Source organism: Henckelia pumila, chromosome 4 (genome assembly GCF_033568475.1).
Source record: "Henckelia pumila isolate YLH828 chromosome 4, ASM3356847v2, whole genome shotgun sequence".
Taxonomy (NCBI): Eukaryota; Viridiplantae; Streptophyta; class Magnoliopsida; order Lamiales; family Gesneriaceae; genus Henckelia; species Henckelia pumila.
This window is the reverse complement of record NC_133123.1, coordinates 220110978-220127898: the sequence shown is the minus strand read 5'-3', so window position 1 is coordinate 220127898 and position 16921 is coordinate 220110978. Positions and strand designations below refer to the sequence as shown.

Below are 16921 nucleotides of genomic sequence, written 5' to 3'. Positions count from 1 at the left end.
ACTATCTAAAAGAGAATGGGATTCTCTCTCAGTGGACTCCTCCTATGACACCACAGCTTAATGGTGTATCGGAGCGTCGTAATCGAACTTTGTTGGACATGGTTCGATCCATGATGAGCTTCACTGAGCTTCCACCTTCGTTTTGGGGCTATGCGCTTGAAACGGCGGTATTGTTGTTGAATAACGTCCACACTAAAGCAGTGGACAAAACACCATACGAGTTATGGAATGGCAAAGCTCCTAAGTATTCGTACTTGAGGATTTGGGGATGTCCTGCTTACGTGAAGCGGACAGTGGGAGATAAGTTGGATAGTCGATCCAGCTTGTGTTATTTTGTGGGGTATCCGAAGAATTCAATCGGATATTATTTCTATTATCCTGCTGAAACAAAGGTGTTTGTTTCACGGAATGCCACCTTCTTGGAGAAGGAGTTCTTATTGGATAAGAAAGGCGAGATGATGGAACTCGAAGAAGTTCGAGAGGAACCCGAAATACAAAATAACGATCCCACACCTCAGGAACCATTGCTGGACACGCCTGCACCTAGAAGATCCGAGAGGACTTCTAGACCTCCAGTTCGATATGGTCTTCTTCTTGAAGAGGGTCAAGATGAACCCGACATTGGATGTGATCCAAGAAGCTTCAAGGAAGCAATTTCTGATGCGGATTCGAATTTATGGCTTGAAGCTATGCAGTCTGAATTGGATTCGATGCATACTAACCAAGTCTGGTCTTTAGTGGATCCTCCCGATGGAATTGTTCCAATAGGGTGTAAATGGATCTACAAAAGAAAGCTTGGGCCTGATGGTAAGATATTGACTTACAAGGCGCGATTGGTGGCGAAAGGTTATACTCAAAGGCAAGGAGTTGACTATGATGAAACCTTTTCACCAGTCGCAATGTTCAAGTCCATAAGAATCCTAATTGCCATAGCTGCATGGTATGACTATGAGATATGGCAGATGGATGTGAAGACTGCTTTTCTTAATGGAGACATTAAGGAAGAAATCTATATGAAGCAGCCTGAGGGGTTCACATCCATGGGAAGCGAGCATAAGGTATGCAAGCTTCAGAGATCAATTTATGGTCTAAAACAAGCATCAAGAAGTTGGAACCAGAAATTTGATGAAACAATAAAGAATTTTGGTTTCATCAAGAACCCGGAGGAACCGTGCGTGTACAAGAAAGTAGTTAAGGATGCTGTGACATTCTTAGTACTTTATGTTGATGACATCCTACTCATTGGGAATGATGTAGGGATGTTGCAGTCAACGAAGATATGGTTATCAGGTAGATTTTCGATGAAGGATTTGGGTGAGGCATCCTACATTCTAGGGATTCAGATCTATAGAGATAGATCTAAGAGAATGATAGGACTCACTCAATCAACCTACATCGATACCATATTGAAACGGTTTTCAATGGATGGGTCCAAGAGAGGACATCTACCCATGTGTCATGGAGTTTCTCTATCCAAGTCTATGTGTCCCAAGACTGATGCAGAGATAGAGAATATGACACATGTACCATATGCGTCAGCTATAGGTAGTATCATGTATGGGATGATATCTACCAGACCGGATGTAGCATTTGCTCTGAGTGTCACGAGCAGATATCAGTCTAATCCTGGTCAGATGCATTGGAAAGCCGTGAAGGACATTCTTAAGTACTTGCGAAGGACTAAGAATATGTTCATGGTTTATGGAGGACGAGAACTCAAACTGGAAGGCTATACCGACTCTAGCTTCCAAAGTGATGTGGATGACTCGAAGTCAACCTCTGGATTTGTGTTCATGCTCAATGGCGGTGCTGTCTCTTGGAAGAGTTCCAAGCAGGACACCACAGCGGATTCCACCACTGAGGCTGAATACATTGCAGCATCAGCTGCTGCTAAAGAGGCCGTTTGGATGAGGAATTTCGTCCAAGAGTTGGGCGTCATTCCTGAATTTGTTGGTCCAGTCCCGGTGTACTGCGACAACACGGGTGCCGTTGCTCAAGCAAAGGAACCAAGGTCTCATCAAAGATCCAAACACGTACTGAGGAAATACCACATAATCCGGGAGATTGTGGAAAGAGGAGACATCAGTGTCGAACGAGTGGCCTCTGCAGACAATATCGCTGATCCACTTACTAAGCCTTTGCCAGGACCATTGTTTGACAAACATCGCGAAGCAATGGGTCTACGTAGTATGACTAGTTGGCTATAGGGCAAGTGGGAGATTGTAAGAGTGGGTGCCCAGTGAGCCAACTGTGTGGCTATGGGCTTTGTTGACTCTTTGTATAAACAATCTTTTGTTTAATATTATTTACACTTTTATGGCAATGACTTTATATTACTTCATATTGTTATATTGTGATATACTATTGTTGTTTTGATAAAGACCTTGAATATACTATAGTGTATGTAAGATGTGGTAGAACATGGAGATGTCTATCATGAAATACATCTTATAGTCACTGCATATTCTAAAACCGTTCCTAGTCGATTGAGCCGTCCGATAATAAGGATAAGGATCGCTCGAGTTTGAGACTAGCATTTGCGATGCGGAGTACCACGTTTCATTGGTAGGGAACATGGAGATGTTCGAAGCATGCAAATGGATATTCATAGGATGAATAGTCGAACTACCCTATCCGGACTTTCCAAGTGGTTATCACTTATCGAGTGGATAAAGTCCGCGGTTTTGGTTGTACACCATTAGTCCTTACGACTTGAAACATCATGGAGACTCTATATGCTAGTACTGTGCTTTGACTCGTTTACCGACTCTGAGGGGGTCATCAGGTGTCGAGATTGGGTACAGTTACGACACATATAGGAGTCAATGCATTGTTGTCAAGGATTCACCACATACTTGCGAGTGTGGATATCCTATGCGATCTGAGGAGATATTAGTGTGACAAATCTCTGGCCAGAGTACTTGATGTGATTTAAGAAATGGTTTCTTAGTAGCACATGCGATGTCACTAATTTGATCTTCAAGATGCATTGCATAGTTATCGAATCTTGAGCGACTCTCGATATACCAATGGTTGTTGATTCGATCGGGATATTTGGATGAAGGGACCGTACTGTACGTTAACCAAAATCTACTGGTTCTTGTAGGCACTATCAGTGATACCTAGGGAATCATGGGGCGATGTTGCTAGGCGCTTTACCATGATTCGTTGGGCAAGTCGGAAAGTGTTGTTCCGAGTCACAAGGAGTTGTGAGCCCACGGCTAGCTGTATCCCTGAACCATTGAGGGTCACACAGTGTAATGGAGTTTTAATCCCCGTTGAGATAGTTAAATTTAAAGAGTTAAATTTAATGAACTAAGGAGTTGGACTTCTTAAATAAGAGTAAGGGAGTAGGATTTCCTAAAATGACATAGGGATGGACATTTTTGGAAACCACTGAATTCGGATTCAGGAAAATTTATTTTGACTTTAAAACGTGCAGAAATGGTTTCTGTGCACATTGGTGAAATCGTTTCATCAATCGGAGTCACGATGAATTTTATATTAATTTCTGAACGAGTGGGCTTTGCTTGTCGGGCCCCAGCTTATGACTAATGGGCCCTAAGGTGTTAGTGGCCTGCATTATAAATAAGTTATTTCAGTACAGAAATTACACACAACAGGTCATAATTTTTGAGAGCAAAAATCGAAAACCCTAGTTCCTCTCAAATAATATTTCGGCCGCCCCCTTGCTCTGTCACAGAGAAATTCCGGTCTGTGATTTTGAATCGCAGTAAGGAATAACGAATCAAATTCGTGTATTCTCTTCGCAGAAAACTTCTGATAGATTTTCTAGTGCAATCTATCAGAGGGATTAAACCTCTGTTCGTGGACCTGATTGAAGGCGTTCATCGGTTCCAGGGAGAGACAACAAGAGCAGAATTGTTCTGTTGGTGTCCATTAATCTCGTTGCGAGATTTGAGGTAAAATTTATTTAATTGTTATTTAAATTTTACACACACACGTAATTCAATCGTTGTATGGTTGATACCCACACCATGGAATCGTTCCATGAGAAAAATTTTAAACTTCCGCTGCACCGGGTATCAATCGTAATTGGTCTGGGAACTCGCCAGTTTTCCAACATCCTTCCCTTCCATCGGCTAGACTCCATTGAAGCCGCCCCTTTGGGTTTTCAAGCTTCCAGATTTCCTCCCGAGCTCGATCCGGCCGTTGGAAATTAATTCTGAAGGCAGATTAGCGATCACTGCAGCGAGGGCTCCATTATACCGTAAGTTTTTCTACGATCAGATACATTCTAGTTTTTGGATGTTTTTAGAATCGTTCGAGAATCGAGTATGTTGTTCTTGGCAGAGTTTTGATCGTTTATTGTCTGTCAGTTTTGAAATAGAGCGACGTTCGGAATTGTTATGATTTTTGGAAGCTATTTTCGAAAGTTTGAGTTTTGAGATTGGTTGTGTTTGAGCTTTTGTTGTTGTATTAGCATTGATTCGTATTGATATCGATATTGAACTGTTGTCTGCGTTTTCGATTTGATCATTTATAGCCGTTATGCCGCCGGTTTGAGTTTTGAGGATTTTGAACCGTGTTTGAGTTGTAGAACTTTGGGCATTGGGTTTGTTCGTTGTTGTTGATTATCTTTTGTCTCCGTACAGATTCGTTTGGAGTTGTCGAGACAGGGAAGCAGCAGTCGATCGTCTAGAGTTTGACGAAGAATCGGTAAAGAGATTACCTTGATCCGATATTGTTGTTAGGTTGTATAGTTTCTGATATAACCTTTTTATTGTAGCTTATCCAGAGTTGGAACTACTTGCATTGAAAGGTAAAAGCAGTCATCGTAGTGGGATAGCATACTCGGGATAGTTGGTTCTCGAGTTTCCCTTAAAATCATATATTGCATTAATACTTGTTCTAGCATGTGAAACTCGTATTTTGTTGATTAATTGAGTTTGGTTATATGGCTTATGTGTTATGTTTTGTTATGTATTCATCTTGAGCCAACTTTGATTTCAGCGGGCTGAACAGCCCTTTTTGTTTAGACGTTTTGGGGGCTATGTTGCGAGTGGCCTGGGTTGTAGAAGTTCACCTAGTGTCAGCATACTCCTCATAGTCGCACCGAAGTCTAGGGGATTGGGATACGTGACACCACCTCGATTGGGAGAGTCGGTGAGTTGTTACGTGGTCTCATCCTCGGGACCCCTAAAAGCACAGCAGCAATCCCTTGTTTATCAGAATTGATATCCCGATTTAAAGACATGCATTTCATTACGATGTTATTGGTTACGTTGTTACCTTGAAAGCATGTTTTTTGTTGTATTACTTATTTTGTTGCTTTTACTGGGATTATCATTCTCACCGGTTTATCTGGCTGTTGCTTTGTTTTGTATGTGTACTTGGCAACAAGTGGGGCAGGATCGAGTCAGCGAAGACCCGGTTAACAGCAGGAGGGAGAGTTAGTAGTGGGACTCGGTTTAGGAGTCGAATCAACATGTTTATCTAGTTTAAGATTGAAGCATGTTAGAACTCGAACTTGTTATGTTTGTTATTCGAATTTGTTGTATTCGGATTGTAATCTAGAATCGAAGCATTTGGTGTTGTATCGATTTAGATTCTTGTTTCTCTTAGGCTTGATGAAAGCTTGTTTGATTTTGTGTATTCTCTATACCCTGTGTTAATGGTTGTATTCGAATGCACGTCGGTAGCAAGCGCAGAATCTTTGTTTTTCAGCTTGAGCATTTCTGCCCAGGTCTGCCGCGCGCGAGCGAGGTGGTGCCTCGCGCGCGCGCATGGCTTCCCGGAGGGCTCGAGTTTGTTGGCCCGCGTGCGCGCGAGCATGGCTCCTCGCGCGGGCGCGAGCCCCCGTTTGGGCTTGGGTTTAGCAGCCTGCGCGCGCGCGAGCATGGTTTCTCGTGCGGGCGCGAGGCGTTCTTTAAAAAAAAAAAACTTTTGATTGCTTTTAAGCTTCAGTTCTGGGTTGATTAATTGTTGTTTAATCCGAGATTCGTTGTTTAGAATCGAAGTCTCACACCATTCATCATCTAACATGCTCTAAAAGCCTTAATTAAACTATAGCATACTTCTTATCTTCTATAATAAGCTAGAGCTATACCTTCGTCCGTTGTCAGCCCGCTGATGTCAAATGCCTCAAAGCTTGGGCACAGCCTTGCTACGACCCCTGGACACCTCGCCAAATCTCCGCTACTTGGCCTCTACTACGGATACTGTCCGTTATATAAAAATATACTAGAACCTACTCCAACTCTTTATAAAATAGTCTCAAAGCCCTAAAATCGAGCCATCATGGGAGATTAGAGGTTTCTGAGTGAATTGAAAGTAAGGATTTTTGCCCCTATTTATAGATCGAGTTAGGATCGTCCGATCCCCAGTTCGGATGGTCCGATCCTTGCATGATATCCACGTTGCATGCATGCGAGTTCGGACGCTCCGATCCCACTTCGGATCGTCCGATCTCTTTCTCCCAATAGACTTGTATGATTTCCTTTGACACTTGTCCGGGTTACTCTTAGGATGCTCCGATCCTACTTCGGATCGTCCGATCTAGCCTTGTGATGTCATCCATGATGTCATACCCTTCACGAGATTGGGACACTTTTCCTAAGAGAGTTCGGACCGTCCGATCTCCTGATTGGATCGTCCTATCTCACTCTCCTTTCGAACTCAAATCATGCTTCCGAACTCTCTCCTGGTTCGGATGGTCCGATCCAGGGTTCGGATTTCTTATGGTTCCGATGAAATTGAGACCGACGACGAAATCGGAACTCGCATTTCGCTTGATTTAGAAGTTAGATTTATTTATTTTAATTTTCATTAATTTTGGCACGATCGTGCTTGGCATGCCCACAATACAACACCCACTCGAGACATTTTTGTGTGCAAAATAGAAATCCATCAATCAAACCAAACCAAACCAAACCTAAAATTTTATCAAAGTGCATCAGAATGAGTGTCGTTTGCCGACTGAGAAGATAAGAATTCAAGTACAAAAATCTGGCCCTTGTACCTTCAAATTTCAGCCGACCAAACGACGTAGACCATACAATACATGCCCAAAACTTAACTTCAAATTTCACGTACGATATGCTATTATTCTTGAATTACTTATTAAACAATGGATAAAATTTCTACTTAATATGATTAATTAGTCATCAAGTTTTCTCCTAATTGTGATTTTCCCTTGGGACCCTTGGTCCTGATGTAGAGTCTATATTGGTCGAAAGTCATGGGCGGATACAATGCTGGTGTGTCGGACGTCACGAGTTCCTTCACGGGTTCGATCACGAGATCGCTTTTGGGGTTGTAGAAGTAGGCAAGTGAGACACGCTCTTCATTTGAATTCACAATTACTCTGTGCTCAACACTTTTATAAATCGCATTGCTCAGCACCTACGTACATTTATAAGTAATATATATATTAAGTTAGGGAGAATAAAATAATTTCGTAAACTATTATAAATAAATAAATAAAATAAGTAGTTAGGCTTAGGATATAGATATTATATTCATGTATACACTCCACGTTTTTTATGCAAACCATTGAATTCGACTCTTCTTGTAGGACCGAAATAATAAATGACAATAATAATTAGGCGGTGGATGCGAAGCGGAGAAGAGTCTATGCTATCACATAAATATTGCTTATGTGCTGTAACAAAAAAAAAAGGTCATTGAATCTCCATATAAAAAATGCTTATGTGATAGCATAAACTCTCCTGCGAATCGGGGCCATCGGTTTTATTTACTATATGGACAAAAATATCTTTTTTTTATTCAATACGGATTATTTTAACTTTTAAGAATCTATTTTACTACATTTTAAAAATAATTAAATGATTTTTATTCGGGCACAGTTTTTGTGCGTAACTTACCAATATATACTGTTGTTTATTATTATTATTATTATAAATGTATTCATGAGCAAATTTCTTTGCTATCTTAAAATAGTCTTTTACTTTAAATATTCAATCATATTTTTATGTATAATGTAAGTTGTGTTTGAAACGAAGAATTTAAAATTCGTGAAATGTAACTATATTTTTGTTTTTATTATGTAAATAACTTGTACAAAATACATTCAAATAAAACTCCCTACTTATTAATTTCCTTTTTAAAATATAAATGTTTACATATATATATATATATAATATATATACATGCACATATGTAGTTAGTGATCATCAAATATAAATTTCTAATTTTATTCATTATAAGTAAATTGATTGATTTATTTATCCTATTTTCTACACAATTCATGGCCCCTCCCATGTGAACTTACGTGTGGCGTCAATTTTCAATAGAACTTCCTATTCGAATTATTTAAATAGCATTATTATTATTTTTAAAAAATGTCAATTCTAGAATTCAAGACGTTTTAACGTGTGGAGGGACCATGTTTCCCGTCGTGTTACATCACAGGTTTATTAACCATTAGCAAAATATATGGTTCCTAGAGCATTAAATTTCTACATTTGACTTGAGATCATCTCAAATTTTTGATAAAAATGTTCCTAAAAGTCTCAGAATCAACAAATTCATGAAAGATTAACTTTTATAATTGTATCGTTTAAATGACAAAATAAGGGGGAGCGCATCATTGGTTCGATCTGAAATCTGGCATATTAGGTTTTTGTTCTAATTGATCAAAATTCATGAAAGAATTGTCTTGTTATATAGTTTGATTTTAGTTGGAGTTTTCAACTTTCGATCAGATACATTAACCAGCAATCAATTTCAGTCATACGTGTCAGAATGTCGCATCATGTCATAAGTATGGCAAAAAAACCCCAATTTATGACTAAGGTAGACCAGTTGGATGATTTTTTATTTTTTTTAAAATAAAAACAGTATTCGAGTAAAAGTAAACTTTTTTCAAATACTTGAAATCAAACTTAATTTTGCATTCAGTTTCTATCAAACAAAATATATGTTTACACTCATTGATTCATAAAAAAAATGTTTCTACATTCGGTAGGTTCATATGATTTTTCTCATATTTGTACCGAGTTTTACTCATAAAAAAACATGTGTGTCCAAAGAGTGCAGAAACATTTTCTTACGAATCACATAGTACAAACATATATATATTTTTCTAACATAGGCTTAATACAAATTTGAATTTGTGTTTTGTTGTTTAGGGATTTAAAGCAATTTACCCCCAAATCAAATTAAACTTATATATTGAAATCTATATGACCAAGATAATACGTAAAAGGTCTCCACGATTGAAATCGTGAGTAGATATCCAACCAGAAAAACTTCTCAATCTTTTTTTTCTTGTGATGTGGGAACTCGCAGCCATTACTTTTCGGTGAGCGCTGGGTAAACTCTCGGACTAACGCAATAGCCTACAAACTACGCTAGTCAAGTAAACTGCACTAGGCAAGTCTTATGTGACAGACTAGTCCAAGAAAGTATTGGTAGGGAGAATCGAACTCCTGACATTTGACTAAGCGAACATCTACTCCACCAACTTGGACACCTCTTATTAGTGTAAAACTTCTCAATCTTGATTTAACCACATGTGCATTAAATATGTGATATATTAATAACCATTTGGTATGTTAAATTAAATTTTAACATAAATATCTTATGTTTTAATAGTTTATGAGTTTATTTTAAAATGAACTTATTAAATCGTGCAATTGTGATGAACTCGGAAAATTAAGATTTTGGTCTTCTAAGTTCGTTTGTTTTGAATTTACGTCGCATTACTTGTCAAAATTAATTTGGTTTGTAAACTAGATTTTGTTTATTATTTCTTTATTCATTTTTTACCCTTAAAAATTACTAAATTCAATGTATATTACTTATTTCACACCGATTCAGGGACAATTAAAATGGATTTGAGAGTAATTTGTGACATATATAATAATAATAAGTATCGATGTTAATTACTTTTTTATTTTGAGTGATGTTCGTATATATGGTTTAAAACTTAAGTCCTAGTACTAGTGGCTCTGAAAAATTCATGTTATATTGAGAACAATATCATGAGGATATATGTATGTAAAGATGAATATTTATGCTCACATGTGAAATATTTAAGTGTGGACTTTACATATACTGATAAATGGCAATCCTTAAATGCAAACTTAGGACAATGTTCTAAGAATATATAACTTCTTGACTCTTCTTTTTCATGAAGATATTATAAAATTTTGAAGGTATTTTCAAACGTCATATGACATTTCACCTAAATTCATAGTTAGCAAAATGAGTTCTTAAATTGTGTCAAATACACGCACTAATATTATATATATGTATAAGTACGGTATGAGGAAAGTATAACTGTATAAGCAATGGATCCATCCTATGTGTTGTTTTTAAAAATAATGTTCCCCTTATATTTTGAAATACAAAGGATTGAGTTAGTTTTTTTTAGAAATAATAAATAAAAAAATAAAAACGATAAGATCATTCTAAAATTTTTCGGAAAAAATATAGGTTGGTATAAAAAATTAATAATAGCAAGTGCTGTCATATTTATTGACATCTAGAACATACCATATTAAATATGGGCTGCTGTTATGGGAAACGGCAATCACATGTCATGTTCCAATATTGAATTCAATATTATATATATACAATTAGATATATATATACATATATATTTAAAAATAATTAAATAAACACAAACCATTTACTTAATTTAAAAAAATAAATATAACGTGACTTTGTGAACGTGGGAAAAAAATCTTAAAAATTAATAAGCATATTGCGTACATTAATATTAATTATCTAATGAAGTATTATTTATTATAGTGTTTCCCCAAAAATTTTCTTACTCCAATTTCTAAGTTTTTTGAAAGACTTATCTTCAAAGTGTGAACGGGCAAGCGTGTGATAACCCTGTTTCACATTAAAAAAATGAAGAATTTAAAATGAGTTTGTAATGAGTTATAATGGACTTCTATAGCAACTTAAGTTAATCATTTTCGTAAAGCGAGGACGAATACGAAGTAGTTTCTATAGGGGCTCATTATGTGCAGTCGCGCAGGCGCGAGCCTGGGCCGGAGGTGTGACATAATGGTATCAGAGACGGTCACTAACAGAAACCCCGTTAAATAAGTGCTATGCGGGAGAAAGTGCTACGTGCGTGGGAGTCACCTCTTGAACCTGTGGGGCAAAGTGCTACATGACGGAAGCCACCTCTTGAACCCGTCGGAGCCACCTCTAGATTCTCGATGCTGGTGGATCGAGAGTTCAGGATGCGACGAGGACATCGCGTTCTAAAGGAGGGGTGATTGTGATACTCATTTCCCACATGAAAAAAAATGAAAGATTTAAAATGAGCTACAATGGACTTCTATTGCAACTTGGCTTAATCATTTTCATAAAGCGAGGACGAATACGAAGTAGTTTCTATCTGAAGGAGGGGTGATTGTGATACCTCTGTCCCACATGGGAAAAATGAAGGATTTAAAATGAGTTTATAATGGGTTACAATGGACTTCTATAACAACTTGAGTTAATCATTTTCGTAAAACGAGGACGAATACGAAGTAGCTAGTTGCTTTAGGGGCACATTGTGCCCAGGCGCGCAGGTGCGGGCCTGGGCCTGGGGCGTGACAAAGCGTCCCTCTCAAACAACACAAAACGTTATTACACATGGAGGTGCCAAATTTGGTAAAGTTTGTCGGATTAGCTCGTTCAGTCATACAAAAATAGGTGGGTTGAGTTGGGTTCACAATTTCTCAACCCCCCTGAAAGGTGAGCCGTTCCGTTCCGCCCGATCTAATGGTAGGTTGTGACGAATTCGTAACCCAGCCAGATTGACCTGTCCTGCCACCTAAAATAGGTGGGATGAGTTGGTGTTTTCCAAACCCGCCTGAAAAGTCGGCCACCACGGCCCGCTCTACATGCCGAATGGTGGGTTGCGATAGGTTGTGAGTCAACCAGCCCAAGTAACTCATTTTGACACCTCTGATTACAAACACTATTATGAATCGTTTTGACACCTCTAATTACAAACACAATTATGAATACATACATATATATATTTATATAATATCATGATTCATGTGTACCTATTGTTAACGTTATTACACACACAAATATGAATATATATATATATATATATATATATATATATCTCGTGTGTACCTAATGTTAACATGATTAATTATATTTTTTAAATATTTAAAATATTGAGCATGCTTAAAAAAATGTTTAGTTAATTTTGAGCTACCAATTAAAATATTTTTTTTATATAATATCTTTGGTTGAAGGAAAGAAATAATATTTTTGTTCATCTTTTAGAATGACCAAGGTAGTTAATTACTATAAGAGATTGATTCATGATTATATAGTACTCAAGGATAGGGGCGTCCCTTATGGAGAGCGAGCCGGGCAACCGCCCATGGCTCTATTTCTAAAGGGGTTCCAATTATTTTTATAAATTATTATAATATCTATATAATTTTAGCTAATTAAAGAAAAAATAAAATACTTGTGAATAGATCTCTATGACAAACAGGTACAACCATAGTTTATCACTTTTTTCTTTTAATCCATGCTAGGTTTATCAAATTTTATATTCATTATCAATTTTTCGTAGTATGCACCTCTAGCATATAAATAATATAATTTTTATTTATTTATGATCATATTTTATTTATACATTTTTAATTATGTCTAATTTTAAATTAAACTGAGAGAATTTATAATAAAATTGTGGCTTAAAAAAAAGCTTTACCAAGTTAAAAGTATCAAAATTTTATTTTAGTACCACAATGAGTTAAGAATTATTAAATGATTTGATGATTATTTGAGGATATTTTATATATAATTAATAACTTTTCTTTTATAAAAATTACAAGTAGTGTGCATTTTATATAATATTGGTTTTTTTTTCAATAAGCTATAGTAAGAAATTATGAAAAAACTATTTCTATTAACTAGTTCTCTTACATATCAAGGTTTACTTTTATTATATATATATATATATATATATATGAGATAGAGCCCATGTTTTTTTGTATCGTCCTGGGCCCCGTTTTTCTTAGGATCAAGGGCCAATGCATTAGTGTGTGTATGTGTATATGTAGTCTTACTCCTCGTACGAAAGTGTGCAAAGAATTCATGAGCGACTTTTAAAACACGATAGTCTGTTTTAGAACTCCCTATAACAAAAAAAAAACTGCTAAAACAAACAAACTACCGTGTTTTAGCAGCCACCCAGAGATCCCCTGTAACCACCTCAATGGTGTACAGGTGACCACGGTAGGTAGATAGAATATCAAACTAATTATATATATATATATATATATATATATATATATTATACAATAGATGAACCTATTATAATAAATATTTTCGAGGATACCAAAATATCTCTTATTCTACAATTATCCTTTCCTATACATTATAGTATCCCATTAAAAACCTCCCACTTTTTTCATGCATTGTTAAAAAAAATATAAACATAAAACAAATTTTGTTTTACACATGCAAGATGTGTACATTTTTCACTAGTATATATGATTTATTTGAAAAATTGGAGTTTTGGTCCACAGAAATTAAATATTCAAGTTTTCAAAATATTAAAAGAAAGAGTTACCTGAATTTGATCTCCAATATTCACGATGAATGCATGTGGTGCGGGTTTAACCGTGATCCAGCCATCGTCCCGACGAACTTGCAGCCCCGGCACGTGCTGGTCGGGCAAGAGAATGGTCATGCCACCGGGATCCGAATGCGGGGACAGGCCGAGGGTGAGATCCGGCTGTGGACATTTAGGGTAAAAATTGACCCTCAAACAAGCCCCAACATTATTTAGTCCTCCGAATGCATTTTGCAGAAAATCTTCCTTCAATCCCAAATTTATGGATAAGATTTTGAGCAATACCCCACCGAGCCTCACCACTTGTTCAGAATATTCAGCTATCACTTCCCTAAACAATATATATAATACAAATCATCATATATATATATATATATATAAGAATTCATTGAATTTATAATGTCAACTGTACTTCTCGTGCTACATTCCATGTATTTAAATTATTATGGTTTCACTATAAAACAAACATACAAGTCGTTGAATTTATAATCAACTTTAGATTCCATGTATATATATGTTTTGTTCCACTTTTTGAATCCAATCCAATCCAATATATCAATGTACAAGCAAAATTAGACTCCGACAAATCATATATACTAGCGTCTTTGTACAAAATATGTGTGCATATACTGTTTATATTTTAAAATATTATATTTTGTGAGATGAAAAATTTATTGGATAAAACATGATTTTTATTTTAAAATAAAAAATAAATCGACCAAGTTGTTATAAAATTAATTGATAATATATAAAATTAATGGTATTTAATTAAGATAGATTTGGATTATTGGATGTTAATAAGGGTAAATATGGAAATTCACATAAATATACAAAAAATATTTATTATATATAATACCCTCTTGTTTTATTATATAGTAATAGATGAATATTTTTATGTTACGGATTAATTATTATTGGTTCATTAATTCAATATTTTATTTAAGTAGATGAGTACGTAATTTTTTTTAAATTTATTTAATTCAAGAACATGACTAGGAATTTGTAGGTGTGATGAAAGAATATGAAACATTTCATACAATTCATTTAAGGAAAATAAATAGATATCTTATTCTGTAACACGGGTTTTCATAAATAAAAAGTTTAGCTTTTAACTTTGGTTGTTGCCTTGGGTTATGATTTTATTTACTTCAAAACCATTCGGAATTCAAGAAAAAACCAATATTGATATGATCCCTAGCTAAAAATATTAAATACTGTATAAAAATACCGTACGTAGAAGACTCAGTATCCCATAGTAGATCTAAACGTGCTAATACAAAAAACCACACGTGTTGTAATTAAATTATTCACATTTATTTTTCTTGCACATTATAAGATCTTCAAAGTAAAGTAAACAATATTCGAATTAATACTATAAATTTTACGTAGACTCGTACATGCACGTGTCTGTATATAGTAACAAATATATATATATATATATACAAGAGTGAGTAGTAGTACTAGTACACACCTGAGGGAATTGGGGAGTGCAGGCCACTTGGTAAAATCTCTCAAGTTGCAAGGAAGATAATGAAGAAAGTAGTAATCACTCCAGTCAAGGATGGCGCCTTTCTCGACGCCTAGGCGGCTGCCGTAGCCTTCGTAGGTGTTGGGTGAATTGGCATAGGCTTGCTTGAGGTCCATGGGCTGGTTGAAGAAGTCTCGCCAAAGCTGTTGGGCTCGAATCATCAACTCCGGACTCACCCCGTGGTTCACCACCTGGAAGAATCCCCACTCGCGACAAGCTTCTGACACATATTCATTTCTCATGACATCACCTAATAAGTCGATTATAGGGATATTCAAATCGCTCGACACCGATCCCAACGAGGGTCTAGCTGCTGGCACCTTCACGTATCTGTCGGGAATCGTGTCCATGCCCATGGCCGATAGCGACTGGACACGGATGATCGGCTCCGGCCAATCACTAGGGACGACGGTACTACTCATAGCTATTAATAATAATTTGGTGGAGGAAGGACTGTGTGTCTTTTTGTTTAATAATTTTTTGTGTCTTGTCTTTCTGACCGGTGAAGAAATAAAAATACGGTGGATGGGGCAAAAGCGGTATTAGGATATATATATGGTGGAGTTAATTGCTTGTTGAAATTGCTAGAGTGAATATAACGTGCGTGAGGCTAGCCAAGAGTACTGGTGGATATATATATATATATATATATATATATATATATATATATATAATAGTCATCATCACTTGACGATAAAAGTTGCAAGTTATTAATGAAACGTGAAATATGTGTGGAATGTCTAAAAATTAATGTTAACTTGCAAGACGTTGCTATCAACTACCTCCACTACCATATATTTATGTTTTGTTTTGTTAGATTATATTAGATTATATTCTTATTATTTGATTTTTTATTTATTAGTTAATAAAGATAGAGTAGTCGTTTTATTGTTTTTGGTATTTAACTTAATTATATAAATAAGGCCGTCTCCAGAAAATTGGAGGCTCTAAGCTAAGTTAACGCCAATATAATTTTTTTTTGTTTGTAAAATATAAAAATATTACGTACAAATTATTGATAATAAAATAAATATAATAATTACCAACATCTAATTTAATATATGAATTTTATCATTGAAGCTTCTACCTTGGTCATTAACCGGATACACGATATTCATAACTTATTTTGGGCATTTCTATATTAACAAATCTATTTTACTTTGAGACATATTATTCTCTGAATTTTCCAATCGTACAAATCATATATATAATCCTTCACCACTCATATCTATATTTTCATTCAAATTTTTAGTATCATCCACATCTTCCATTCCATTATTATTATTTTCTTCAATTTCAGTCCTTTCACGACTATTATTTACTTGAATATCATAATTCATAACTATATTCTCAATTAAAATTTTATCTGCACAACTACATTCTCAGGAATCAAATTTTGATAATTGACACTCTCAATAAAGATTGGATCAATACCCACTACAACATCATCCAAATCCGATTTTTTTTTCTTTTGTATGCAAAGAAAAGGGAGGAGAAACAACACAAAAATTGACAATGTTTAATATTTTTTAAACAAATAATTAGAAGCCCATGACCTATCTAGGGTTTAATAGAAGATTAAATATATATATATATATATATATATATAATTATAATACATTTAAAAAAATTTTGATGCCCCACAAAAAGAGGAGGCCCTAGGCAGCCGCCTAGGTGGCCTCCCCTAGGACCGGCTTTGTATTTAAACATCTTGTTGTGTAACTTTTACATATACTTTTAATGAGATAGTAAAACCTAGTTTTTCTCTCCTTCAATTTCTACATGGTATCAAAGCCTCCATATCTATGGATTTCGATCGTTTGCTTGAAGAACTGTTAATCTCGTTAAAGAAC

General features: G+C 35.7%; 1 protein-coding gene across 3 annotated transcripts; it reads right to left on the bottom strand.

The window, feature by feature from the left end:
- Positions 1–6866: 6866 nt before the first annotated feature.
- Positions 6867–15662, bottom strand: LOC140863940 (jasmonate-induced oxygenase 2-like). Of its 3 annotated transcripts, none has more exons than XM_073267745.1 (3): positions 15012–15662; positions 13538–13871; positions 6867–7365 (listed from the first exon to the last, which is right to left on the bottom strand). In XM_073267745.1, exons 1-3 carry the CDS (start codon positions 15488–15490, stop codon positions 7117–7119), a joined length of 1062 nt encoding a protein of 353 aa, XP_073123846.1. In that variant the 5' UTR covers positions 15491–15662; the 3' UTR covers positions 6867–7116. The 3 variants fall into 3 exon arrangements, with proteins under 3 accessions (XP_073123846.1, XP_073123847.1, XP_073123848.1); XM_073267746.1 differs by lacking the exon at positions 6867–7365 and adding an exon at positions 10713–11230; XM_073267747.1 differs by lacking the exon at positions 6867–7365 and adding an exon at positions 11259–11833.
- Between the last annotated feature and the right edge of the window lie 1259 nt (positions 15663–16921).

Coding starts and splice junctions, on each gene's coding strand:
- LOC140863940 (XM_073267745.1), bottom strand. CDS start 15,490: ATGAGTAGTACCGTCGTCCCTAGTGATTGGCCGGAGCCGATCATCCGT. Junction 13,872..15,011: donor GCACTCCCCAATTCCCTCAG/GTGTGTACTAGT, acceptor TATATTGTTTAG/GGAAGTGATAGCTGAATATT. Junction 7,366..13,537: donor ATATTGGAGATCAAATTCAG/GTAACTCTTTCT, acceptor AAATGTACGTAG/GTGCTGAGCAATGCGATTTA.